The 26,876-nt window shown below is 52.5% G+C and overlaps 1 protein-coding gene across 1 annotated transcript in view; it reads right to left on the bottom strand.

Moving 5' to 3' along the window:
• The window catches only part of MICAL2 (microtubule associated monooxygenase, calponin and LIM domain containing 2), a 140,477-nt gene that overhangs the window by 23,724 nt on the left and 89,877 nt on the right, over window positions 1–26,876 (bottom strand). Inside the window, 11 exon segments of the mRNA XM_014456602.2 lie at window positions 2,373–2,444; window positions 10,304–10,410; window positions 10,802–11,001; window positions 11,999–12,146; window positions 13,175–13,265; window positions 13,876–14,002; window positions 14,788–14,903; window positions 16,099–16,356; window positions 20,922–21,022; window positions 23,684–23,839; window positions 25,567–25,671. Coding sequence (XP_014312088.1) covers window positions 2,373–2,444; window positions 10,304–10,410; window positions 10,802–11,001; window positions 11,999–12,146; window positions 13,175–13,265; window positions 13,876–14,002; window positions 14,788–14,903; window positions 16,099–16,356; window positions 20,922–21,022; window positions 23,684–23,839; window positions 25,567–25,671 — 1,481 coding nt within the window.

Raw genomic sequence — 26,876 nt, forward strand, 5'->3', positions numbered from 1 at the left:
CGCAGGCCGACGCTCCATCCACTGAGCCAAACCGGTTTTCGGCAAAAATACATATATTTTTAAAATGGAGTTCCATGTAAGGCTTCTTTAGCTCATCTGCTACAAACGAAACTTGGAAAATTACCAGTTTTCACGGAATGTCCGTCTCCCCTTCCCATAGACTCTGCCCCCACAGGCCTCGGGGTGAAAATGGCACTGGTGTGTCCAGTGGGCAGTCTGCTTTCCCAGGAGACAACAAATCTCTGGGGCAGACATTCTCAGGACAATAAAGAGATTCCGGGGAAGCAGCAAGCCACAGTCCGTTGTTTTTCTAACAGACCCCTAAGAGCCGCAGCCCCGTGGGAAACCTTGTCTGTGTAGCCGCCCTGAAGTGCTGGACAAACACCAACCGGAGTCACTCCCCACTTCAAAGTGGGAAGTGTGGCTGCACAGCCACCCAGCCTGGAGTGCAGAGCGGGCGAGTTCACTGGGGAGGTCACTGTTTGTACAAGGCCAACGTCACCGGGACAGTGGGTCGTGCCGACAGCACTCCCCAGACGTGAATCACCAGGGGCTCCTTCAAAAGCAGGTTTGGGCTCAGTTGGTCCGGAGTGGGCCCGGAGACTCTGCATTTGTAACCAGCTGCCAGGTGATGCTGACGCTGCCGGTTCTGGGCCCACACTTGGTGAGAATTGAGAAAGAATTATGGTTTGGGTAAATTTGACTTGGAAGCAAAAAAGTTGGCTCAGAAAACAGCCCAGAGTAGGGGTCCTCAAACTTTTTAAACAGGGGGCCAATTCACTGTCCCTCAGACCGTTGGAGGGCCGGACTATAGTTTAAAAAAAAACTATGAACAAATTCCTATGCACACTGCACATATCTTATTTTGAAATAAAAAAACAAAACGGGAACAAATACCATATTTGTATTTGCATGTGGCCCACGGGCCGTAGTTTGAGGACCCCTGGCCCAGAGCCATCTCAGAAGGGACAGGTGCAACCGATTTCTTTCCACACTCCACTCATGTGCTGCCATCGACAGAAAGAACACAAATGGCCTCTCAAATAAGACCTGTGTGAGAGGCAGGAGCAGACTCCCACCCGAGACAAAGTGCATGCAAGGGACGCTCCTTAGGTGGAGGCCAGAGCAAATCCCAGGCACACAGGCGAGAGCCAACACCATGACCGGGAAAATGGACATCTCTCCTCCTGTCACTCAGCCTCTGCTTCCTCCTCTCAATCATCTCCCAGTTCGCAGGCTCTGGCTCACAGAAGCGCCAAGAGACGAGGAAGCAGATTCTTGAAGGGATTCCCCCAAAGAAATCCTAGTAAGGGTTCAGACAAGGGTGATTTGAACTCAGTGGATAATGAGTTTGAGCACATTTTAAGACATGAATGGAACTGCAGGCCTTATCAGCGCTTCCCTTCGAGCGTCCCAGAAAACGGGCTGAGCCATAGGCAGCGCCCTCTCTCCCATGGCGGGCCTGGTGGCTCTATTCGTTACAAAGTTCAGCTGTGAGGACCAGGGTGCTGATCCCGGTCAAGGCTTCCCCATGAAGCAAGTCACAGACATGAACACAATGTCATAAAAATACACATTTCAGATGGAAGTCTTTTCTAAGCCCTATAACCCGGGTATAATGTGTTATACAAACGACCCCACGTGCCTCTGTCATAATCGTGGCATCAGCCGTCAGGCTAGCTAGCGCTGGCCTCCCGCAGTTCACTGACAACACCTGGGCTTGCTTTGCGGGGACTGGAACGGCCTTTTCAAATGAAGGCATATCTCAGGTCTCTTTAACGAGCTGCCTGGGGAAGCGGAACTGATACCCTCTTTTTCTGCTGATCAATTTTTCAGTAGCAGGAGAGACACGGTGCCTGGTTTTGACAAAGTAGCCTGTAATGTTCTCCTGTCACCAGAAGGTGGCACTTGCGGGAACTGGGACATTGGCTTTTAAGACTCAAAGTGCAGAAAACACAAAACACGAAAGGTACAAACAATGACTGGGAGAAAAGCCGGACAGCTGGTGCCTCTTCACTGCTCACTATTGATAGTGATTACATATTGATCAGCATAGGTGCCATAGATCAGGCCCCGCATGTTGCATAACATCTTATATAATCTTTAAAAATCCTGCCAGGTTTCATACATTTCAAATGTATCATTTGTATTTTACAGACGTGAGCCCCACCCTGGCTGGCTCTGTTTCTCAAGGTCACATTACTAGTAAGTAGTGGAGCGAGGACAAGAGCCCGACTGTTTTTCCACAAAGTCAAGCCTGGGACTGAGCAGCTCCAGAGAGAGGAGAGCAAGGAGGGCCAGGGCGGCTGGGCCTGTGGCCACGGGCTGCCAGGCCACGGGCCTCTGTTGAAACCGACGCTGTGCACACAAACCTCGTGCAGGCTGTTGAAGCCTCTCCGCCTCCGTTTGTTCATGTCGTTATTCTCTTCCGTTTGGTTGTCCACCTGCAAAGGCCAAGAGAGCACCGTGAGCTCAGGACCATCAAGGACCTCGGATCCACTGACAGCCCTGAACCAGCACTGGGCCTGCCGCCCTCCCGGCCCAGGAGACAGACGGACATACCCCACCCTGCACCCAGAGCTCTGTTCAGGTGCAGGGGAAGGGGCCTTGCTCCACCTGGGGAGCCAGTTTCTGTCAGAAGGGGTGGGAATCACATCCCCAAATCCAGCTGGAACATCCCAAAGCACAGACTCCCTGTGACAGGGCAGGGATCGTCCCCGCGGTGAATGCGACCTCGGTCTCAGGCAGTGGCCTCCAGGCCTGCTGAAGCCCCTCCAGTGCTGCCTATGAGACCACCTCTGACAAGGGGCTGACGCTGGCTCACCTCAAGGGCAGGATTCTTGGGGCTCAGAGCAGCGGCCCAGGGATGTGACGGCCACTCGGACACCACCCCAGCTACCAGTGCGAGGTCGTTTAACTTCAAAGGAGCACCAGACTTTGAACCCTACGACGAGTGTACAGCCGGTGTGCCCAGGACTGTGTGATTCATCGCTTTTTGTCCCCGGCACCGTTATAGTGCTTCCTTTCACCCTCAAAAGCATCCTGGTTTAGACAATAAATTATGTGGTTGCCCTACCAATAGCCTTTTACAGCCTATTTCTGCTGCCCGAATCTGGACATTTACACCCAGAGACACCCAGAGAAACGCGCACTACCTGAGCCCATCACATCACCTCCGCGAGGACCACCCCCGGGCACCCGCTGTCAGGCTGGAGCCTCAAAGGAATGAGTGGAACTGCACAGGTTGTGCTGCTGCGATGGGCTGGGCTGGGCTGGGCTGGGTGTGAGGGCTGACTTAGTTCTTCCCCTGCACACTGCAGGATGAGTCCATTCTTTTTTTTTTTTTTTTATTGATTTTTTACAGAGAGGAAGGGAGAGAGATAGAGAGTTAGAAACATCGATAAGAGAGAAACACCGATCAGCTGCCTCCTGCACATCTCCTACTGGGGATGTGCCTGCTACCCAGGTACATGCCCTTGACTGGAATCGAACCTGGGACCTTTCAGTCCGCAGGCCGATGCTCTATCCACTGAGCCAAACCGGTTTCAGCATGAGTCCATTCTTGACAATGAAGTTAAACCTACTTCTCTACCACAGTCTCTAGCTGGGGCCTTCTCCAAATGGCCAGCCCCCTGAGGACCATAGAATCACCCCACAACTATGTCTCCCTCCTATGGGGAGCCTCCTCGCCCTCAGAGGGCCCTCCACAGCAGGCCCAAATCAAATCCTGGCCTTGGTTCCACTTGGGATGCAGCAGCCAGGGTGGCTGGCCACTCTCTCCCCTCCAACCCAGGGGTACCACCCCATCAGCCCTACACACCCTAAACTTGCCCAATCACAAGAGGATTCTTTTACCTCCCAGTTGTTCTGGAACAGCACTAATACTTTTGGTTGTTATTACAATAGATGCTAATATACCACACAATAGCAACAGCAACAATACTACCACTGGAGTCCCTAGCACGGTCTGTTGTGTGCTCACTGGCTTCCAACAGAAAGCACCTGCTTCCCGAGTTCTTACACTCCCCCTGACCCCTGACCCCTCCCCGTATTTACCAGGACCTTTAATATTTTCAAAGACGAGATCAACCAGAGCTTAGTCATTAATATTTGTTTAAAAATTTGACCCAGGCATCAAAAAAACAAAAACAAAAAACAAAAACCCCGACAGATCAAAGGGCCCTGCCGTCCCTCCCACATTCTCCTCAGTTCCCAATAACTCATTATTCTGTGACTGGAAATTATTTCAGGCCCAACGCTTGGGCAAACACCAAGAGAAACAGATGACCTATTTGCAACAGCGTTGGGTCTTAGAGGCACAGGCTGTCTGGCCCGAGCTCCGCAGCCCGTGAATGCCTCGCTGGCCTGGGACTGCAGCCTGTGGACGCACAAGATGTCCTGCCCACCCGGCAGGAACACGCGGTGCAGCATCTTCGGGTTTTCTATTGTTTTTTGTTTGTTTCCACCTTAAATGAAGACTTGGCTTTTCCCTCAAAGAACAACACATGTTATTCTCTCTTTTGCATTCAACAGCCGTGGGTGTGACTGTTCCAACAACCAGAGCCTGTCTAGGTCCAAAGCCAGGGTTAGCTGTAGGCCCACAGAAAGCACCTCTAGGGGAAGTGTGTGCAGTAGCAGCCACAGCTCCTCTGCTTCAGCCTGAGCCACGGCACAGTAAACCGTGGTCTGTGTGGACAGGTGAGCAGTGAAGAGCTAGGTTAAAACTAAACGGTGGAGAAAACGCAAACCTAGACGTTTATGTATTTTTTTTTCTTATTTGTATATCTCTATTTGGGAACTAAAGTTGCCCCAGCACCCCCATTTCCTTGGGCTCTATTTTATTCTACAAAGAATTGGGTTGCAAGGAGAAAGAAAATACTTATTGTGCCAGTCAGACAGAACGTGAAAAAAAGAAAGTAACTCACTTTCTTTTCCTATTAATATTTTTCATCCCTTTCACTTGAATATTTTTTTTTAAATCATGATGTCCTAATGACTTCTAAGATTCTGCACACCAAAAATCATTTATTAAACTAATTGGTATCTCCACTAAAAAAAAAATTAGGCATATATCTCCCAATCTGACCATTTATTTGATCAGCACAAAATCACCATGTTCCCCTATTGCCTGACTTAATGTGAATTTAGCCCAAAGTAAACAAGCTTTGTATTTAGTTAGTTAGTATAACCTAATTGTGGAGAAATTAAGTCTGGGCCACAGGAAGAGAGACTGGCCATTGCAGGCAAATGACCTGGTTGAGAAGGGTGGTTGCCATGAGATTTAGAAAGATGGCCAGTGACACTGCCAACAGAGTCTGTTCTTCTTCAATGGCAGCGTAGAAAGGAAACATGGGTTCGAGTTCTGACATGAATTACTTCCTGGCTATGTGACCTTAGAGGAATCACCTAACCTCTCTGACTTCAATTTCCTCTCTATAGGATATTACACTGTCATAACTGGTGTAAGGATCAATAAAGTCATTTATGTAAAACATTTCTTACAACATGAAGTGCTGTGTGTTAGACGCTGTCACTGAGGTTAATGCTAGTTAGCAGACATTAGAATTCTAATTCTGACTTTGACATCCACCACCTACATGGCATTGCAATTTAACCTCCCTACATCCAAGTTTCCGCATCTCACTGGGATGAGGACACATTCCCCGCCTCCCTTAGAAGGCGACGCGAGGGGCGAATGCGATACACAGGAAACTGTTCCCGATGCTCTAAGTGCTACATCGCCCATGGTTGCAGTACCGAACCCACGGTTCAATCCAGCCGTGGGCAAACTACGGCCCGCAGGCCGGATCCGGCCCGTTTGAAATTAATAAAACTAAAAAAAAAAAAAGACCGTACCCTTTTATGTAATGATGTTTACTTTGAATTTATATTAGTTCACACAAACACTCCATCCATGCTTTTGTTCCGGCCCTCCGGTCCAGTTTAAGAACCCATTGTGGCCCTCGAGTCAGAAAGTTTGCCCACCCCTGGTTCAATCCAACTAGTGTCATTCATCTATTCAGAAGACGAGCATCTTTACTTAATCAGTACTTGCAAAGGGCATGACCTGTCACTTACGGAGCCCCTTCCACGTGCCAAAGACTGTGTCAGACCTGCAGCGCCCATTTGTTGACGGTGTCTTCACAGCAATGCAATGCTCGTTATTATGATCATCTTGCAGACAAGCCCAGGAACTTCCTGAGCGGTTTAAGCACATGAATCCCCAGCAGACCTAAAGCCGTGTCTGCCTGGCCTCAACGTGCACTGCCATGCTGCAAACCAGCTCAGAACCTCTGGCTGTGGGTGCACAGAGGGCAGGAGAGATCAGCCTGAAAACCACAGGTGCTGGAGGGGGAGAGCGGGGGGTGGGGGCGGGCAGCATCGGGACCTGGTCCTCTGGACTCTCCCGAACCTTCTTCAATCTCTCAACTGAGAAGTACTAGGCAGCTCACCGGGAGCTTTGGCTGCTGGGTGGGTGGTTCTGGGAGAGGAGTTGGGGAGGGGAGTGAGAGGAACTGCAGAAGCCCCTCTAGAAGGCGAGCTCCCCTGGTCAGGGTCCTGCTTGTCTTGTTCACTGCTCTACCCCAGCTCCAAGGGGAGAACTCAACATAAACTAGGCATCAGTAAATGTGTGTTGAATAGATGGAAGGAGGAAGCACATTTAAAAAAAATTTTTTGTTAATCCTCTCCAGAGGATATTTTTTCCATTGATTCTTTAGAGAGAGTGGAAGGAAGGGGCGGGGGTGGGGAGGAGAGACAGAGAGAAACGTTGATGTGAGACAGACACATCAATTGGTTGCTTCCCACATTTACCCCAACCAGGGCCGGGGATTGAGCCTGCAACTGAGGTACGTGCCCTTGACTGGAATCGAACCTGCTGCTTTTCAGTCTTCGGGCCAACGCTCTAACCACTGAGTAAAACCGGCCAGGGCAGGAAGCACTTTCTTCCCTAGCAACCCCTGGCTCTTTGCAGAGTATTTGTGCAGAAGACTCATGGAGAGGAGCGCTGGGAGGCTGACTCAGGCCCCCCACAGGTCATGTGCACGCCACTCTACCGGGGACCAGTGCTGGAGGAGGACCTGGGTCAGAATCAGCCAGCTGAGAAGGATCTGCATCCCGGAGCCACTAACCCGGCTTCTGGGATGGGCTTTTCATGGACAAGTGACAACCTCTGTGCTGTGCTGTCCTCCAAGGAGTGGGCTCAGAATGGGGAAAAGATCAGGCCCCCTGCGTGCATATGTCACATGTGACGCATGTAATGGCTGAAGTGGCCGTCAATACAGGCATTACCCACATGTGGCAGGCCTAGGAGAGGGAGGACAGAGACCACATATGTTCAGGTGTCATCTGTGGTGCGTGGTGACAAGAGCCCTGGAGTCCCCCGGAACTGTTGCTTGCCCTGAGGCTTTCGATGCTTACGGGATGAGAGGCAGATCTGCAGAAGCAGACCCCGGGGGTAGTAAAAGGAAAAGAGACTCTCAGGCTCTTCTTCCCACAGGCCTGGACCCGCCGGTCCTCAGAGCTCATCGAGCAGCCCCATAGCTCCCACTCACGGAGGGACCACCTCATGGTGGGTGGATGGAAAGTTACAAGGTCCTCGGGGAGGAAAAGTCTTATTTTGCCTAATGTTGGTCCGTCTTGCTGGGATTTTGACAGCAGACTTAGGGATGAGAGAAAAATGTAACACCAACAGTGAAAACTGGAGGGAGAGAGGCTTTTAAGACTGGCTCAGCGGAGACACAATGAACTCTCTTCAAATTAAGATGCCACGTTGTGAACGCACGTGAGCTGTTGCGTTCCCGTATCTCAGTGCTCCTCTGGCAGCTGGTGAGGGTTGGGGAGGGACAGGGAGGGATGGGAGAAGGGGGCGAGGGTGAGTGCAGATGCACATCTGTGTACAGATACTGCATGTGCTTGTGGAGTAGAATCAAGCAGGCAAGGCCTGGCCTGCCTCTCTCAGCCACAGGGGCTCGTGAACTGGGGCGGCGAGGGCTGTGTCTCTAATTGTGGCCATATCTTCTGGTTGACTGTGTGGAGCCTCTATGTGAGTGCAGTTTTCTGAGTCTCGGGCAGACATCCCCTGTGTCCATCCCAGGGGAAATGGGAGTGGACTCAGCACTCTGCTTGTGAGAGATGTGAAGCCCAAAGAGCATTCATTGCAAATCGGTTCCCCAAACCAAGAAAGTGTCCAGATACAACAAGAAGACATGTGGTCGAATGGGGAGAAGGTCCTTTCCGTGGGGCCCGATCACTGCCCAGGCATAGAGTAGTGGACAATATGCTTGGGTATTTCAGTGACGACCAGGGGAGCATGGGACCCACTGGCCTTACTAACTTGCCCTCCCATGGGCAGCCCACGACACATGCTGGAGGAGCCCAGCCATGGTTCACACCTGCTCCCCTGCATTTCCTAGCAGAGCCAGCAGAACATGGAGTGAGGGCCCAGCAGCCGTCAGGGGCCTGGCTGGCCTTGCTGACTGCTGACTTTTGACCATTCCCACCTCCTGGCCAGGCCCTTTCCATTCAGTCACTCTATAAACAGAGGTGTGGTGAGTGAAGGTTTAAACTCCAATCCAGCCCCTTCTGCTGTTTCAGTTGTGGGCTATGTGGTGAGAGAAACCGGTGAACAGAGAAAGGTGGTGAACGCTTGGCCCAGAGGGCTTGTGGGAAGGCTGCGTTGGCTGCCTGGATGGGGCAGCCCAGAGTGGGGTCCTTGGGCTTCAGAGGAAACTTGACTGGCCTGGCGGGAGCACGCCTATGGCTGGTATCCAGAGGACAGCTTTCACTCATGGGACATGTGGTGGCGATGCAGCCCTCACACTGAGCTTCTGAATGGGGCGCCCTGGGGTGCAGAGCAGACAGAGCTCTGCTGAAAACCCTGGCAGACCTGCGCACCTTCCTCCCCAGCCCTCACTTGGCTCACCCACCCCTCCCAGTAGACAGGGCGTGGGGGAGCGCTGAGTATCCTATGCCGCTAGCCCAACAACTGCTTGCGACATTCCAGGGAGCGCAGGTCTCAGTGGAAAAAGTGACCACTGTTCTAGCAGCTGAGAGAAAAGAGGGAGGCCACACCCTGGGTGGAGGGGAGGCAGGACATGGCATGACTGTCAGCAACTGCGAGAGGCTGAGACAGGCAGAGGCCTGCACCCTCTGCCAAGCAAGGGAGGCTCCCCGTGCGCTGAGAGCCAGGGCTTGCCCTGGGCCAGGACTTGCCACCTAACACCTCTGGGCCCCCTTTTTAAAATCTGTACAATGAGCACAATAAGCAAGACGACTTGTATTATCCCTTCCCCAGAGATGCCATCACTCAGATACAATTATTTCTCATTAGGCCCATCATTCCCAAACCGGGTACCACGGCACCCTGTGGCATCACAGTCAACTCGTAGAGGAGCCGCAGGGTATTTAGATTTTCTAGGGAAGCATGGTGAAGTCTGCCGTAGACCTTGCAAAATGCCCTTATAAGATATTTGAACTTAACACATTGTATGCGGGAAACGTATTTATACGCTTTATGTTGACTGGTAGTAAGTAGAGAGCGGGACATGTATTAATACGTTTTTTATAGACTAGCGGTAGAATGCGGGTAACGTATAAATACGTAAACTAAAGTTATCGTAATTTTACTGAACGTTGCCATTTGCGCAAAAAAATTAGCAAAAATGGCCCGCGCCACGCACCACCTGTTAGCGCGCGATAAAAACTACCTGCAAACAATGTATTAACTACTGAATAAATGGAACTTCTTTAGATCGAGGGGCACCGTGAAAAAAGTACTGAGACAGGCCGGGTGCCGTAGGTCAGGGAAGCTCGGGAACCTCTTTATTGGGCGCTGAGCTCTTCAAAGGCAAGGAGCCTATCGTAGTCATTTTTGTCCATGTCCTCCCCTCGTCAAAAACTAACCAAAAGTTCAGCCCTAATGTTGGCATACTGTAGGGCCCAATGGATATTTGTTGAATGAATAAAAAAAAAAGAATAGAACAGGATGTGTAACTGTAGCATCACCGCCCTGCCACTCAATGGCCCCTGTGTTCCTGATCTAAATAAACTGCTCAACAAAGTGAGAAGCTGCCTCTCCTCTCCACCGAGGAGGCCGTGCTGATCCGCCCGGACTTCTTGCAACCGCTTCTAAGTCAGCGAAGTGCCGGGGGAACTTCCAAAACACTCAGTTACTAAACTGAGTTTTGCTCACATCTCCTGTGTGATTTATCAGCAGACACAGACCCAGAGCAGGACATTCTCCAACCCCCCAGCCCCATCCATGTGCAAAAAGCAGTTAAAGGAAAGCCAAGCCTCGACTTACTCGTGGAGTCCTCTTCCTGGGAAACGTGAGGTTGAGATAGTTGTGAGGAAGGGATGATTTGGCCACGCCCAAGTCATCATTTTCTCCGTAGTTTTTGCCCCAAGAGTCTGTTAGGAAGTAAAAGTATGGCTGAGATTTGGGTCCTGCCACAGCTACCCAAGGGTTCAGGGGTGTCACTGCTATAAGGTCCCTCCAAAATAATTTTTCTCCCCCCAACTAAAGATGTGAATGGCCTGGGAAGGGAGCTGTGCAGCCCCACCAGAGACCGCCAACGCCGGGGGCAGACCAGAACCCTGGCGTCATGCATCACCTACACACAGACCCACTTACACACACGGGTCTGGGTGTGTGGGACCCACCCCTGTTTGGCCTCAAAGCCAAAGGGAAGGCATGGGTCAGCCCAGAACAGAAGACACCAGGGTGAAGGGCAGCCAGAGACGGCACAGGGCAGAGCTGGCTCCAGGGCAGAGCGAAGCGTGGTCCAAAGCAGGTGCTTACCCACAGGCCTCAGCGGGGTGCCCCGGAAGAGCTCGTAGAACTTGGACAGGTACATGACCATGCTGAGCTTGTCGGGCTCCTGCGCTGACGCCATCTCCTTGCCCGTGGTCACTGGGGGGATGCCAAACTCTCGCTCGGCCACGTCAAACGCCAGCTGGTTGTTCTCCACAGCGTCATCTTCGTTCAGGGAGTCAAAGTTGCTGGAGAATCAAAACGAGGTGAAACTCAGGGAGAGGAAGCAGAGGTGGGGGGAGTGAAGGAGCGGTGACCCCAGCCCCGGTCCCGAATCACACCCCAACCCCGCTCCCCAGGAAGCTCAATCACAAGAAGCTAACACTGTCCAGATTTGGGCCACAAGAACGTCACGGCTGTCAGAAGATGGTGTACGCCACTTTGGGAAATGCATGAGCTACTTTGCCTTTAGATAGTTCCCTTACGTTTGTTTTCTTTTCGTTACAAAACTAACATGGGCTTCTTGTCAAAAAAGAATCAAGTGATTTATAACCTGTGAAGTGATAAGTGAGAGTCACCCCCTTCTCAAGGCAACCTCACGTCCTAAAGGTACCAATTGATAATGCCTTGGCAGGTTTCCTTTCAGCCCTTTGGATGCCTTTGCTCGTGGGCGTGAGGTTACACCGCACACAGTGATTTAGACACAACCTCAATCGATGCATTGTGCTTTCAACATCACGAGGTACTCACATAATTCCATCTCCCTAATGAACCTGACATGTTTCCCAACTTATAAATGAAGAAACAAACTCAGAGAAGGCACGCGCCTTGTCCAATGGTACACAGTTAGTCAATTCGGGTCTCAGCTCCAATTATTTGGGCTGTAAACCGTCACATTTCCCCCCAGAATTAGGTCTTGCCCATCATTCCTGCCTAAGGGTAGAGCTCCATGGTGGGAATGCTCAACTTTCCCACGTGTGGAAATGGAGGGGCGGGAGACGGGTAACCACTGAGCCTGAGTCACATATTAGGAGCACAGATCAAAGGAGTTGTGGGCAGATTCATCAGTGCAAAGGGGAAACAAAACAAGCTTAAGGAAAAACTCAAATCAAAAATATGCAAAGAGAAATTGTGAACCAAGTTCTGAAGATTCTGCCTCTAGCAGAACAGTCCTGGTTCCCCTCGTCTCCAGGGTCCCCGTGGGCAGTGAGGAGCTTGGCAGGCCCAGCCGGGCCCCAGACTCACATCAGCTCAGGCCGGAAGCGGTGGATGATGGCACACAGGGCCAGGCCACTCCGCCAGGACGTGGTCAGGTCGGTGACGTTGACGTGCTGGTAGCCCTCGGTCTGCTGCTGGCACCAGGTTAAGAGCTTGCTGGGCCGGATGTCTGACTCTGCAGTAATGGGAGACAGACAGTGAGGTGCTCTGGGGAAATCTCAGGGACCCCTGGGGACCACTCTCTGACTGCCACCATGTCTGGGAACATGGGGAATAGCACCAAGGCAAGGGGCCCTGTGGAGAGCATGGCGGGAGGGCAGGCTGCTGGGGCAGGAAGCATGCTCTCCTACAGCAGGTCCCCAAGACCCTCTGAGGCGGGACAATACGGACTCGGCCAGCATCTCGTCCAGTGGGGAAGCAGACACGGATGCGGGTGACAATGATGAGGTGCTGTAATGATGGAGAAGCAGGGTGCCGGGGAGCATGTGAGTGGGGTTGCCCGGCGTCTGCCAGGGCCGGGACTCGCCACAGAGAGGCACAAAGAGGGTACATGTGAGCTGCTTCTTAAAAAGTGTCTAGCAATTCATCAGACAGAAGAAGGTGCTGCAGGAAGACAGAAAGGACTGTGCCGTGGAAAGACCAGGAAAACCCGTCCCCGTGTGTAGCATGGCTGATGATGGGCGGCAGCAGCGGGGCACGTGGTGCTGGAGGGAAGGGGGGTGGCTGGTAAGGCTGAGTGAGCCCAAAAGCAGGGAGGACACAAGGTCTGGGCGGGTGACTGGAGGCCAGAGGGGCCTTTAAGCAGGACGGTGACGTGAGCAAAGCCTGATGGGTGCTGGGAGTTATTCCTGTATCATCCCTGCCCCCCAGCACTGTGCCAGGCCCTAGACGACCAGGAAAAGAGTGGAGCACATGGACCCTGTTGTCCAGCTGGGGAGGCAGACCCCAGACTGGAAATGAAGGGAGAAGAAGAGCAGGTCCCAGGGAAGTAATTCCGCAGTTCACGGTAATATGCCAAGCGTGCAGCACGTACAAACGCCTTGATGGTGGTTATAACGTAGGGCGTCACTGTCCCGGTGTCACAGAAGGGGAAACTGAAGAGCAGAGGAGAGGAGCCTGGCCAAGGTCACCCAGGTCCTCTGTGCCCCTGGGCAGCCTCCTCCCTGCAAAGCCCCTCCCAGGGGACCCGGGAGGGCGGCTTACCCCGCCTGGAGAGGCCCACGGATCTCCTCATGGAGCCCAGCCTCTTGAGGGGGGAGTGGTGCAGCTCCTTAGTGATGTACAAATGCTTCACCTACAAGCAAGAGAGAACACGCAGCTGCCCACCAGTCTTCCCCCACATTCCAGTCTCAGGGCCTCGGCACCTGACCTTCTCGACTTAGTATCTATCGGCCACTCCTTTCCTCTCCCGCTGGACCCTCAGCGAGGGGACGCAGGCCACCTGAGATACAGAGCGACGGGCCGCAATTATCCACCCAGATGTGGAAGCACTCAAGTGTAAATATAGGTCACGGGCTATTTTTAAAATGCACGCCACTCTTGGAGCTATTGACTGAGAGGCTCTGAGTCAATGGGAGAGAATAAGAGGACTCTAGGATGATGCTGAAAAGGACTCAAATTCATCAAGTAGATTGAGGGAGGTATGCTTAGCAACACACACACATGGTGACAAACGTGTGTAAATATATGTACAAATGTGGACGTCCACTTACATGTGTTCTACTTCTCTCCTGTGGGCAACAGAGGTGCTGACTCCACGTTACTCTTGTGACTCCCCGAGAGCCACCGTAGGGCCCAGAGGCCTTGGTGGCCTTGGTCCCGGGGATGTGCCGAGATGTCAGGTGACCCCTCCTTCCCACCACTCAGTGCAGGGGGCCCCGACGAGATCCCAGGGAAGGACTCACCTGATGGGGCCGCACGCAGTGGGAGTTGAGGTTTGGGTACCGTGTGCCCGGGTCTAGCGTGTACTGCTCAAAGTTCTTGTTGATGTTCTCTGGGGTCGTTTGAGGTAACAGCCGGTAAAGACTTTCTCTGGAGGGAGGCAGGGCATGGGGTCAGGATTGCTCTTGAAGCCTGAGGCTTTGGTCACCACCCCCACCCTCTCCGGCTCTCAAGGGCTTCTTAGATGTGTTTGTATAACCCTTCCCTGCAAAACCTGACCCTCGTGGTTCTTGAGACCTGCAAAGTGGAGGAGGTTAAAGGGGTGCAGAGGAGGCAGGAAGGAGCCTGGGAGGTGGGAAAGCTGGCACCTCCCCCAGGCAGAGCTGGCAGCACAGGGACCTGTGGTTTTGTTATAACTGCCACTCAGCCACACGGCCTCGGGTGGCCTATCCCCCATGACCACAGGCCACCACACCCAAGACCAGCCAAGGCCTGTCCCCACCCACCAGTCCTTACTGCTCCCAGGCCACCAGCTGTCACAGCCACGTGGCCAACAGCAGGGGTCTGGGAGGAAGCCCAGGCTCTCCTGGGGGATCAGAGAACCAGCCCCCAACAGGGTGGGGCACTCAGCGCTCTCATGGAAACTTCCCCAAACCTCTTCCGGGTCCCGGGCAACTGAGCAGTGCTGGAACCCCAACTTCAGGGGTACCCCGGATGAGAATTTCTCTTTGGCATCGAGGACCTATGGTCTTGGCCCCCAGAGAAAGTCACTGAAGGAGGTAGATTGTGATGGAGAACATTTCCTTGGGGACCCCGATGATCAAGCTACGTGTGGGAAGGCAGATGGGAGGGGACCGAGGCTTCATCCGGGTGCCACCTAGCAGCCAGCTGTGCTCCCTTCCTGCCCCAGCCGGGAGCCCGGCCCACACACTCACCTCTCAGCCAGCAGCTCCAGCGGAGGAGCGCCCTGGTCCCAGCTCTTCACCATCCAGGCCGTGTCAAAGGCCGCCAGGAAGCCGCGGGCACAGCCTGTGCCCATGGGCCAAAAGGGCTGCAAAGAAAAATGGAAATTTAGGGTGATTCTAACAACTCCCAGCCTGTTATCCAGCTCCATCCAGCACTCTCCCATTGCCAGACCCAGGCAAGGCTCTGGGGGTGCAGGGGGTAGGGGTGGGGGAGGAGAGGTTACTGGACAGCCCCTAAGATTCACCACAAATACAAATATCCACAACCCAAGCCCTAGGTACAGGGGCCTAGGACACAGGAACAGCAAAACTGCTTTGGGGCTCAAAAAAGGCAGAGACAAACTCCCACGCTGGGGGAGGGAAATGGGGAATGTTTCATAAAAGATGCATTTATGCTGACTGAAAGGATGCATAGGATTCAGATTTAATCCATTCAGGAGCAGCGGGGATGAGGGGAGATAGCGGGCAAAGTCTCGGTGGCTGGAAATGGCAGAGCCTGATGGGTGAAGGGTCCATGTGGTGTGGGTTCAGCGGTGATTATGGAGCAGAGTAATCACTGAGGAGAAACTGAGAAGTGGGTGTGGGGTGAGGTGCTGAGTGCTTAACCAAGGAGCTTAGGTTGTAGTCCACACACCATGGTGAGCAAGGGGTGAGTCATCAAACTCCCTTCTAACCAGACTGTCCCGTGCACACCCACAGCACAGTTGGGAATTTGATGCTCACCTTGGGTTAAATACATAAACACATTTTGGTTAGTGGTTCCCTTACAGATGAAAACAGAGCCCGTCTGAAAGCATTTATGTAACCTGAGGATCCTAGCGTTTGCGGATTTTCTGGGAAGCCTTCTGAGCAGGGAGGTCATGGACAGAACCGGGGCTTTGGGCCCACATGCCTCTCTTGCATCCTACATGACCTCAATGTTGCAAGGCCACAAAGACCCACCCACATGAGGAAGGGATCTTGGCCCAGCTGAGGGTCCATGTGCTCTGAGAAGGACGCCCTGAAGTCCAGACCAGGCCCCCTGCATTTGTACTTCAGCAAAGAGGCCAGCCCAGAAGCACCCCAGGAGGAGGAGAAAGCTCTCTGGCCGATACAGACACATGGGCTCCCCTGGATTTAGTGGAAGGGCTGGCTCTGAGGCCACGCTGGGCTTGGTGGAGTCCTGCCGACCGGCCGAGGGCCTGCCCTCCCCGGCTGTGTGACAGCAGAGGCTGCCAGGCAAACATAAACGGGGGCTCTCTCTTCAGGCAGGAGTGAGGGGGCCCCACAGGCCGGCGGTACCTCAAGCAAGCTGTCGCCCACCAGGGCCACGAGCAGCTGGTGGTTCTGCCGCTCGCGCACCAGGGCCGCGTTCTCCGAGGCGTACATGCAGGTGAAGTCGAACATTGCCACGTCCGGCTGCTCATAGTGGTTCATGGCGAAGTCTAAGGACGGCAGCTGGTAGTTGGTGGCGAAGTCCGCAGCCTCGCGGGCGTAGGACAGCAGGTGGTCCTGGTTCACGTTCTCTGCGCACAGCAGCATCTCCGTGTCGATGTAGTCCTGCGGGGAGAACGGGAGCACAGTGCGGCCGCCTGCCCCTCCTAGGGCCAGGCCTGGCACCCCCTCCCTCGCAGAAGGACTTGGAAGGGGTCTGCACAGGGAGACTAGTCCAAGCAGACAAAGAAAATCAGGGTCAAGGGAAGAAAGAGGAACCAAATCGGCCAGCTGTGAGGGTTAACAGAGTTGTGATTAAGCATCCAAGGCAAAAGGGAAATGAGATATATCACAGTTCTCCCCTTATCAGAAAGAAAACAGCATTGAAATTCCTCGGGGAGGTAATTTTTTCCTGGCACTAAGTTCCAAAAGAACAGTCTCACGTAGGGGTTCCAACAGAGAACATGGTGTCGTAATGGACACTGTACATACTAACGGTCTTGCAGCAAACACAGCAGCATCTTTCATATGGCTGGTTCTCCTGATAACTTCAGTGAAATTAAAAGAGAGAAGAGTGAGAAAGAGTGAGTGTATAATGAACTAAGCTAAGCTGATATGGTCCAGATGTGCTGTGTTTAGTGGTCAAACGAGACCAGAAAAGAAATGAGTGTTTGCCATCACTCAGAGTTGCTCTCCAAAATTAGTTTCCCCTTTTCTGGACAGGCTGAAGGCCGCTCAGGGCCCTGCTCTCACAGTATTAACTGCTATACTTCCTGCCAGCGGGTGGAGAATCTGAGCCTAGAGGACCAGGATACCCATTCTGGAGGGACCTGCAGGACAGCTGTCTCCCAAGTCTAATCTGCTCATCCTGTGGCTAAAGAAACTAAAAGACCATCTTTCCCAAAGGGTGACACAGAAGGTGCACATCCCTGGGGGAGGTGGGGCAGGGACTAGGGTGTATAAGACCAACACAGGCCTTGGGTTATTGAAAGCAACAGGTTAAGTCCCACCTCTGCTGTGTACCGACGGAGTAAATGTGGGTAAGTTAGTAAACTCTTCTGACTTTCCATTTTCTTACTTGTAAAATGGGGATAACAAATTCAGTTCACAGAGCCGTGTGAGGACTGAATGAGACCGTGTGGAACCCCCAGCCTGATGCAGGCGCGTGGGAAGGGCTCAATGAGTGGGAATTCCTTTCCTCAGTAACCATGACACAGAATGCAGCCTGTGGGGAGTGCAGCCTGGACACCCAAGGCATCAGCAAGAGCTTTTACAAAGAAGGCACAGTCTCATCTACAAACAGAGTGACCTACCGGGCCCATTCTCCCCATAGCCACGCCTTCAAATACCTTGTCCCAGGAATTCTATTATTTCCACACTCACACCACGTCCCCCCAGTTGGCCTTGGACCAAGAGCGCTTTGTTAGGTCACCGTGTCCAGGCTGGAGCGCCAGCTATTTGATTTCCCTTCTCAGACCTGTTCCTACACTTACATGGTCACTTCCTTCCCTTGCAGGTGTGGAGAGGAGACAGGGAAACATCAACAGACGGGTCTCAGAAAGCCACCTCTTTAAGACATGCTGCAAGCACCTGGGGGTGGACCAGGCGACGGGTGGGTGTGACAACGTGCAATGTCTGGGCCAATGCCCCAAGCAGGAGGGTGGGGACCTGGCAAAGGACGGACCCCCAGGAGGCACTGGGATGACAGCCCCCCTGGCCCGGGGCTGCTGGGAGGATCCAGGGGGCCTTGCAGGGCAGGAGGTCGCAGGTGAATGAGTGGATGGCAGAAGGAGAACTTTAGGGAGGGGGTAGAAACAAGGACAAGAAAGAAAAAAGTGGGAATGAGGCTCTGGGTAAAGTAGGCAGGTACGGGGAAGTAGTTCTAAATTCCGACAAAAGCAGGGGGATGAAATTGGGCCCCATTTTCCACAGGCCTAGGGAACTGAAGCGAGGCTGAGTGCTAGACAGACAGGTGGGGCAGCAGAGGGAAGCAGCAAAAACGAGCAAAGGTGGGTAATACAAACGGAAGAATGGTCACCCCAAATGGTGAGCTAGAAAGAGGCTGGAGGCCAGAAGCGAAGGCCGGGCAAGGCCTGTCCAGTGCTTCAAATGAGGGTGGACTCAGGCTCGGGAGACCAGCTGTGATGGGCATCCACCTAGCACACCTGGCCACCACGTTCCCGTCATGGTGAGACCAAGCCCGCTGCATCCCAGAATCCTCGCCTGCGTGTGGGAGGGCCAGCAGAGGCAGGGTCCGAGGGGTTGGCCCCTCCCTGTGGGGGAGAGCCAGGGGGGCACAGCTGGGAGCCAGGAGGCATGGTTTCTCGAGGAGAAATGTTCCTCTCCCTTCAGTAGCTGTAGAAAGCAGCCCAGAGATGAGCAGGAAGAGAGGGGGAAGCAGGTCAATCAGTCATTCAGTGAGCCTGTTCTTGGCACTTCCTGTGTGCCTGTGGGAGGATGCTGACCCACGTGGGGAGAGGGACGCAGGGAGGACTTGCCATTCCTTCAGGAGCAAGAGATTTATGTTAATTCAAGTGGCTCAGGACACAAGGTTTGGCTCCCAGCTTATGCAAATACTCTAGAGCTTAGCTGGATCCTGGAGACTCGGGCCAGCGCTCCTGAACCAAATGGGTGCCCAGTTCTCCCATGTCCAGCCAATTTCTAGGTAAGAGTCCATGTCTTATACCTATAGGCCCCTCAGCACAGCTCAGCAGATGCTCCCAGAGTCTCTGGCGGGGAGGAAAGGCCTGGGTGAGCACAAGCACGGGCTTGGGTCTGCTCCCAGCTCCTCCATAGTTACGATATGTGGGACCAGAGTGAGCCAGGATGGAGAGCCTGAGATGGGAGGCGGAGGGGCTCAGATGCCAAGGAATCGAGTGCCATGAACAACATGCCGTGGCCTGGAACAGTGCCCTGGGGTGACCTGAGGGAAGCTCAGCGTCCAGAGGCTGGAGTGCTCAGCCAGGGACCCAGGAAACGCAAGTCACACTTTGCCTAATGCCCCAGGGATGGGCTGACACAGGCACCCCTCCCCCGCAAAGGTACCCACTGCACCTGCACCCCTGGCCCAAATAGTCCTTCACTATCTGACACAGGCATCCCGACAGAGGTGGCAACTTTGGGAGCAGAGGAAAGAAGGGGAGACCGCCTTGCCTCCCCCCAGGGCAGCAGGGGGCACCCCATGTTGAGCCATTGCTCCCACCAGAGGTGCTCAGCTGACTTCATTCAACCCCCTCCCTCATTCACACCTCCTTTCCGGCAACTTAGGTTCTCATTCAACCCTAAGCAATGTGACCTCCTGCCCTGCAAGGCCCCCTGGCTCCTCCCAGCAGCTGGGCCAGGTGGGCTGTCATCCCAGTGCCTCCTGGGGGTCCTTCCCTTTGCCAGGTCCCCACCCTCCTGCTTGGGGCATTGGCCCCAGGGGAGGGCTGGGTTATGAGTGCCATCTGGCCGCTGCCAGCTCAGGCTGGCGAGAAGATAGGGACATTCTTCTCTGACAAGCGGCAGTGAATGGTCACCATGCTGCTCAGCTGCAGGCCTGCGCGGAGAGCAGGCTGACCCTGGACTGAGATACTGATCTCGAGGCTGTGGTAGGAGCGGCAGGATCAGGGGCTCAGGAGAGATTGAACACCTGATCAAAGCCGCGTCCAGCCCAGGGCCCACCACTCTATGCTCCTTCCTCCCAGCCCTACCCTCTGTTTAGGCAGGAAAACATGGAGGCGGGAAGCAGACGCCAGGAAGCCAGCAGGACAAAAACCAGGTGCCAAAACAGGCGGAGAAGGTGTGGAGGGAACCTGCAATCCGCTGCGTGCTAGGCGCGGTGCCAGGTGCTCGGTGTACATTTTTAAAGGTGCTCTCCCAAACCACCCTTTCAGACAGAAACTATTACTCCTCCTCTGCACACGAGAAGACTGAGGTCCAGAAAGGTTAGGCAGCCTAGTCGCCGCCCTGAGTTAACAGGTGGCAGAGCCAAGACTCAACTCAATGTTTTAATCCTCACCTGCAGAGTGAGGATATTTTTCCCATTGATTTTAGAGAGAGTGGAAGGGAGGAGGGGCAGAGAGAAACATCAATGTGAGAGAGACACATCGACTGGTTGCCTCCTGCATGAAGGCAGGGATCAGACCTGCAGTCAGGTATGTGCCCTTAACCGGGAATCGACTGGCGACCCTCCAGTATGCAGGCCGACACTCTAACCACTTAACCACACCAGGCAGGGCTCAACTTTTTTACTACAAGAGCTTTTCCCCTTCCGTGACAAGGAGGCTACAGCATGAAATTACAGTGATAGTATCTCTCTGTCGCACTTGGACAAGAAGCCCCCATCTGCCTCCAAATGACTGTGCCCTTCCAAAAAAGAGGGCAGGGCTGAAGGAGATGTGAGGGAGAAGAAGACTCAGGTGATCTCTCGGGGGCAAAGACCCACACTAACACCTGGGTTAAGGACTCAGCCCCCCCGCCCCTGCCATCCTCCCCCCACCACCCCGCCCCAGTTCTCTGCTGAAACGCCTCTGCATGCATTGGTGTGGGCTGTTCACGACCCACCAAGGAGAAGGAAAGTGGTGGTGGGGGTCCCTTCCCCTCCCCCCTTGTTCAGTTCCTGGCAGGACCATGGCTGCTCCTACACTGGCTGATGCTGCCAGCCCGGGCACAAAGGGAAAGGCAGGACGTAACAGCCCAGAGAGACGTACGTTGATGATGACCCCTTTGTCGAGCAGGCTCTGCTTCTTGGCGGTCATGACAAAATAGTGGGTGCAGTCCTTGTAGTAAACAATGTTCTCCAGATCGATCCCTGAAAAGAGAAGCGAGTGTGCGCTCAGTCCCGCGTGCTCGGTGCCCAGTGCGCCAGGAGCTCCGCGTTGCCTGCGTGTTTACCTGCAGCCTGTTCACACTAGATACATTTTAAAGACATGGCAAGTGCCAGAATTTACCCAAGCGAACACAGCTACGTGAGGTTTCCACCATTTCCTGGCTCTGTGTGAAAACCAGGTGCCGGGGCAGGAGCAACTCAGGTGAGAGGGCCGGGTTGTATCTTTTTTTCACTTTCCACCCATTGCAAAGACGCTTTATAGCAGAGGTTCTCAACCTTCTGGCCCTTTAAATACAGTTCCTCATGTTGTGACCCAACCATAAAATTATTTTCGTTGCTACTTCATAACTGTAATGTTGCTACTGTTATGAATCGTAATGTAAATATCTGATGTGCAGGATGGTCTTAGGAGACCCCTGTGAAAGGGTCGTTCGACCGCCAAAGGGGTCGCGACCCACAGGTTGAGAACCGCTGCTTTATAGACTAGGTTTCTGCGTTTAAGACAAATGAGAGGATAGCTTAGCTCAGTGCTTCTCAAAGTGGGGACCCCAGCCAGGAGCCTCCGAGAAAATATTAGAAACACCAATGACCAGGGCACCGCCCAGCCTGTGGAATCAGAAGCCCCGGGGGCGACTGGATTCACCTTTGAGAAGCACTGGTGTGGCTTCCTCCAAGGGACAGAGGGGAGCAGACGCATGGCAATTATCCGCAGTTGACACAGAGGCGTGCTGGGTAACCATAGGAACCCCGTTATTACTGCTAAATAGGAAACAGCCGTCAAGGCAGAGGGCCCCCCGGAGAATCAGAGGAAACTCAGCGCTATCAGTGTGCGAGGGGCAGAGTTGTGAAACAATGGCCAAAGGTGACGACCACAGCAGAGTTTAAAGGAAGCTCGTTCAGACGTGAGGAAAAACACACCCCATGTCCTGTCAGAATTCATAGTTGGTGGTTTATTTAAGTATTTATTTTCCTGGGTTTTGAGGGGAAGGGAGGGTTGGAGAATTCTTAAATCATTCAAAGGGACATAATCTGCGGGAAGGAAATCCTTTTTTTTTAAATAAAATAGTGCAACCGTGCTGAACTTCAGAGGGTCATGCGGTGGGCACACATCACGGGGGCCGGGGGAGGCCGAGTCTGGCTCAGTAACAAACCCCGTTCCTAGAAAACTAGCTTAACAAACAATCCCGCAGAAGCAGTTTTAGCTGCGACCGTGAGTCACTGAAAGGTCTCAACCAGAAGTCAGCGGGCTTCTTCTGTGAAGAGCCAGAGAGTAAACACTTTGGGCCTTGTGGGCCCTCCGGTCTGTGCCCAGCCCCTCCTGGTGGAGCAGCACCGGCAACGAGGTAACCACATGGGGTGGGGGGCTGGGTTCCCATAGACCTTTATTTTTAGACATTGAAACTTGAATTTCATATAACTTTCAATTTTTCTCAAAATAGTTTCCCTTTGATTTTTCTTCAGCCATTGAAAGATATTTAAATGATGCTGTGCTCAAAGGCAAGACAGAAACATGTGGCCAGCCAGCTTGCCACCCCGTGGAGTAGACAATTAAGCAGTGACAATACATCCACTGAATGAGCTATTCTGCCAAAGCTGACCATCAGGACGACTCGGCGGCCACGGGGACAGTATTTAACGTGTGAGGCTGAATGAGAAAAGCAGAATAACAAAGAGCATTGGCACTATCCGGGGAGCTAGGTCCATGGAAAAGGTAGGGATGCAGGTGGAAGGTCACTGAGAAGCAGCATTGAAAATGAGGAGCATCCCGGGCCAGGGGGTGCTGGGTGTGGATGATTTACTAGTATTTTTAGTGTAAAGATTTACCATTGTTGTCGCACTGCCTTTTCAAGAAGGGACACATATCTTTAAATTAGGTTAATAAGGAAAAAAATCTGGAAATGTCTTAATTGGGGGCGGGCGTTTCGTGCCTCACCTTCCCCTTGGCCTGCTTTATTTCCCCCTCTCCTTACAGACCACCTGCGGCGTCATTTGTTTACTGACAGTCTCCCTGATGGTACCTGAGCTCCAAGAGTGGGTTTTGTTTGGCCCACTTCTCTGTCTCACACCCTTGAACACCGTCTGGCACCTCGTAGGCATTCAATGCATATTTGTCAAGTAAATAAACGAATACGTTCCTCAAGGCCCCAGTGAGTGTCAAACTCCCTGGGCATCCCTGGACCCCTGGGAGGAAGGGCTGCTGGCACACTGCACAAAAGCACCTGGGCTTCTGCAGGGACCACCCCCAGGTGACTGGCTCCCCACTCAGAGCACTCCCTGAGTCTCACGCTGATCTCCGCACAGCCCGCTGCATTAGGAGGGGTAAGTGGGGTCCCTTCCTGGACAGGAGCCGTGTCGGGTGGGGACCGTATCAGCCTTGGCTTTATATCCCACAATATTCAATCCCAGGACATAATGGGCATTCCGTAAATGTTTCCTGAGTAAATAGGTATCTATAGTCACATACAACATCTAGAACTTTCCCTCAAGAATCCCTCTTGTCCTGGAAGGAATCCTGCCCGTTATTAAGGAGAAATCCCTGCTTCCACTCAATCGGAGTGAGTATCCCAGTCTCAAGAGCTGGGGAAGGCAGCGGCTCCTCGGGGAAGTGACGGTGCCTGGTTTGGAGAAAGGTGACAGTCTCACCTGTTTCTTCCTTAAGGTCCTGGAAGAACTTCTGATTGAAGATGAAGGCCACGCCACTGATCTCCTCCACCTTGGCCTCAGCGGTGCTGTTTCTGTTTATGAAGTTGGCGGTGATTGCGATAGCCAACTTCCCACGGAACTCTTTTCTCCTGAACCCTGCGGAGGGAAAAGGAAGGAGTGGGTCTTTCTTCTGGACTTGGTGTGAAAGCTGGAAAAGATGACTGAGAAAGCTGCTCTCCGACATCCATCGGTCAGCGAAACTCACGGTCCCAGCAGACTCGCTGGACAGGACCTTTGTCTTCAGCCAGCTGTGGGAACGCCCCCACAGCCCCTCACCATATCCTCAAGCCTCATGCTGATTCCCAAACTTCTCTGTCAAAAATCCCTTTGACTAAAACTCTTGGGTTTCTACTGTACACCCACTCCTTTGAGTCATTCTTCATTAGAACTTTGTCAAAAATGGTCAGAAATGGCCATTTTTTCTCTAGTCTAATATTTCTTAATGGGGGTGATTTTGTCCCCCCAGAGGGCATTTGGCAAAGTGTTGAGACATTTCTGGTTGCCACAACTGGGAGTACCACTTGATGTCAAGTGGGTAGAGGCCAGGGATGTTGCTAAGCGTCCTACAATGCCTTGGGGACACCCATGATGAAGAATTATCTGCCCAAAATGTTAATAGTGCTGATTCAGAGACTCTGCTCTGGCCTACCTTCTTGGTCCCAAGTTGCTCAAATGGCTCGTCCTTCCCAGCCCACCCTTCATGTTCACAAAATGCCAAACTACACGCAAGCTGAACATGGATCCCGAATTTTCAAATATTCAAACTGTGTTTCCTCACACCATCATAAACTCTAACAGCACAATATCCAGCTTGGCAGCTTAAAAATTCTTTGTCAGATATTGGTTATTGATTGCAGGGGAACAGGTATGAGGTGGAGAGAGAGGAACAGCACTGTTCCCACAGCAGGTGGGAAGGGCCTCGGCAGGCCAACCTCACATCCTGAATTCTCTCGGGTGAGCCCTATGTCGGGGAATGTGTTCCATCCTCAGAGAAGGTGCCCCCGCAGTCAGACGTCTGTTGTCTGCTATCTGCAGCCCTCGAGCCGGGCAAGCTCGAAAAGCAGACCTGTGCTCGTCAAAGAGATGCCACATGGGAAGATTCACCCACAACCCCTGGTCTCAAACTAGTACAGTTAGTGCCAGTGAGTACAACCTGTGCACCAGTTAGTCTTGGGGCCAGGGTGGAGGTGCCTGGAGGCATTTCCTGGCAGTGCGGCTCCTCTCTCAACCTAACCAGGTCCTAACCCAAGAAAACATGTGCTCCCAAGTTTACAACTCAGAGAAGCAGTTTTGCACCCTGACAGTTTGGGCAAAACTCGTCTTCCTGTCCAGCACTGAATGTGCTTAAAAGTCATGAGAATAGCAGGGCTCCTCCTCTGGAGCATTATCCTCCACAGCAAACTGATGCCATTAATGATATACAAATGCTTTTCTGAGATGAAGTAAGTAGGAAAGTGCTTAGCACCACGGCTTGAACGTTGGCAGGTGCTCAATAAAGGGGGGTTGATTTTTTTCTTTAAATTTTCATGGCATTTAACCTTCACAAAGCATTTGTACATAGGAGTCCTTCCCCAGCCCTTATAACGATGCTCTAATGGGGTTGGATTTTCCACATTTTACAGTTGGAAAAACCAAGGTTCAGAGAGAATTAAATGGCTGCTATCTAGACACTCACCTCAGGCACGACAGGGTGGTCTGCCCTTCTATCAAGACCCCCTCCAGCTTTGGCACCTGTCACCTCACCCCCTCTTCTCCACCCCCTTCCGGATACACCCCCTCCCATTTGTCTCCCCATCCTTGGTGCCAAAAAGAAGAGTCTTCACCTTCCAGTGTGTTCCTGCGGCCATCGGCACCGATGATGACATCAAACTCGAACTCCGACAGGGAGTGGTCGGCAGGGAGAAATTCTGCCCGCCAGCCAATTTCTACCAGGACAGAAAAAGGAGATGAGTTGGCACAGAGAGTAGCGGGAAGAGTGATTATACCCCCTCTGTGTTGGCCATGAGAAAGGGACAATGCCACCTGGTGTAGGCGCCCCAGACAGAGCCTCCACAGGAAAGACCCAGCGCTGTCCAGATTCACACTGGAATCTGGAGTCCTTCTGGTTTTAGTGTCGGTTCAGTCCAAGATGAAGTTAACCAGCAGCGCCAACTCCATGCCTGGTTTTACTGGTTTCTATAGGTAAAGGCTGGTAGTCTATCCTCAATGATTCTCAAACCAGTCTCACTTGGACCTTATATTTTTCAACAGATTCTCCCATGTTCTCTTCGTAGTCCCCAGGTTCCTCAGGGCCCTTCCATTGCGAAAGAGACCCAAAAGGATGTGCAGGGTGTAATGAAACCAGTTTGACTTCCTACTTCATTAGGCTCAAAATGTTCCATTGTGCAGCACACAGTCTTTTATGAAACCATATTCAAGTGAAACCTTGATGGCTACCCATAATCAGAATTTAATATCCACGGGCGGTCTGGGGAAGATGAACAGCACATGGGTCTCAGAGTTTAATGGATGCCCAGTGACAAAAGCCACATAACACCTCCCCTAAGTTCTCAATATTCCGGCTAAGACAGGGGAAGTCAGAGTTGTAGCCGTGTGTGAAACTGTGAGGTTTCTGACACGATCTGGCTCAGAACTGAAAGCCCTGCCCAGGCAGGAGAAGATTTTGATAATAAGGACGATGCAAAGGCGTCATGAACAAAACCTGTGATCATAGTGTACATGCAGCATCGGAATTTATATACACATCCTAAAAATGAAGGGGTTGCTAAATAAGACATAACTACAATGGGTGAATTTTATGATTTGTAAATTATACTTCAATAAAGCTTAAAAATAATATGCCCTAACCAGTTTGGCTCGGTGGATAGAGCGTCGGCCTGTGGACTGAAGGGTCCCAGGTTCGATTCTGGTCAAGGGCATGTGCCTTGGTTGCGGGCACATCCCCAGTTGGGGGTGTGCAGGAGGCAGCTGATCGATGTTCCTAACCGTCTATCCCTCTCCCTTCCTCTCTGTAAAAAGTCAATAAAATATATATATATATATTTTAAAAAGCTTAAAAATATTATATACCAAATAATATTTTGAACATGTGATTTCATACTTGCTCTAGAAACCTCACATTCTTTACTGGACT

Source organism: Myotis lucifugus, unplaced genomic scaffold, assembly GCF_000147115.1.
Source record: "Myotis lucifugus unplaced genomic scaffold, Myoluc2.0 scaffold_61, whole genome shotgun sequence".
Taxonomy (NCBI): domain Eukaryota; kingdom Metazoa; phylum Chordata; class Mammalia; order Chiroptera; family Vespertilionidae; genus Myotis; species Myotis lucifugus.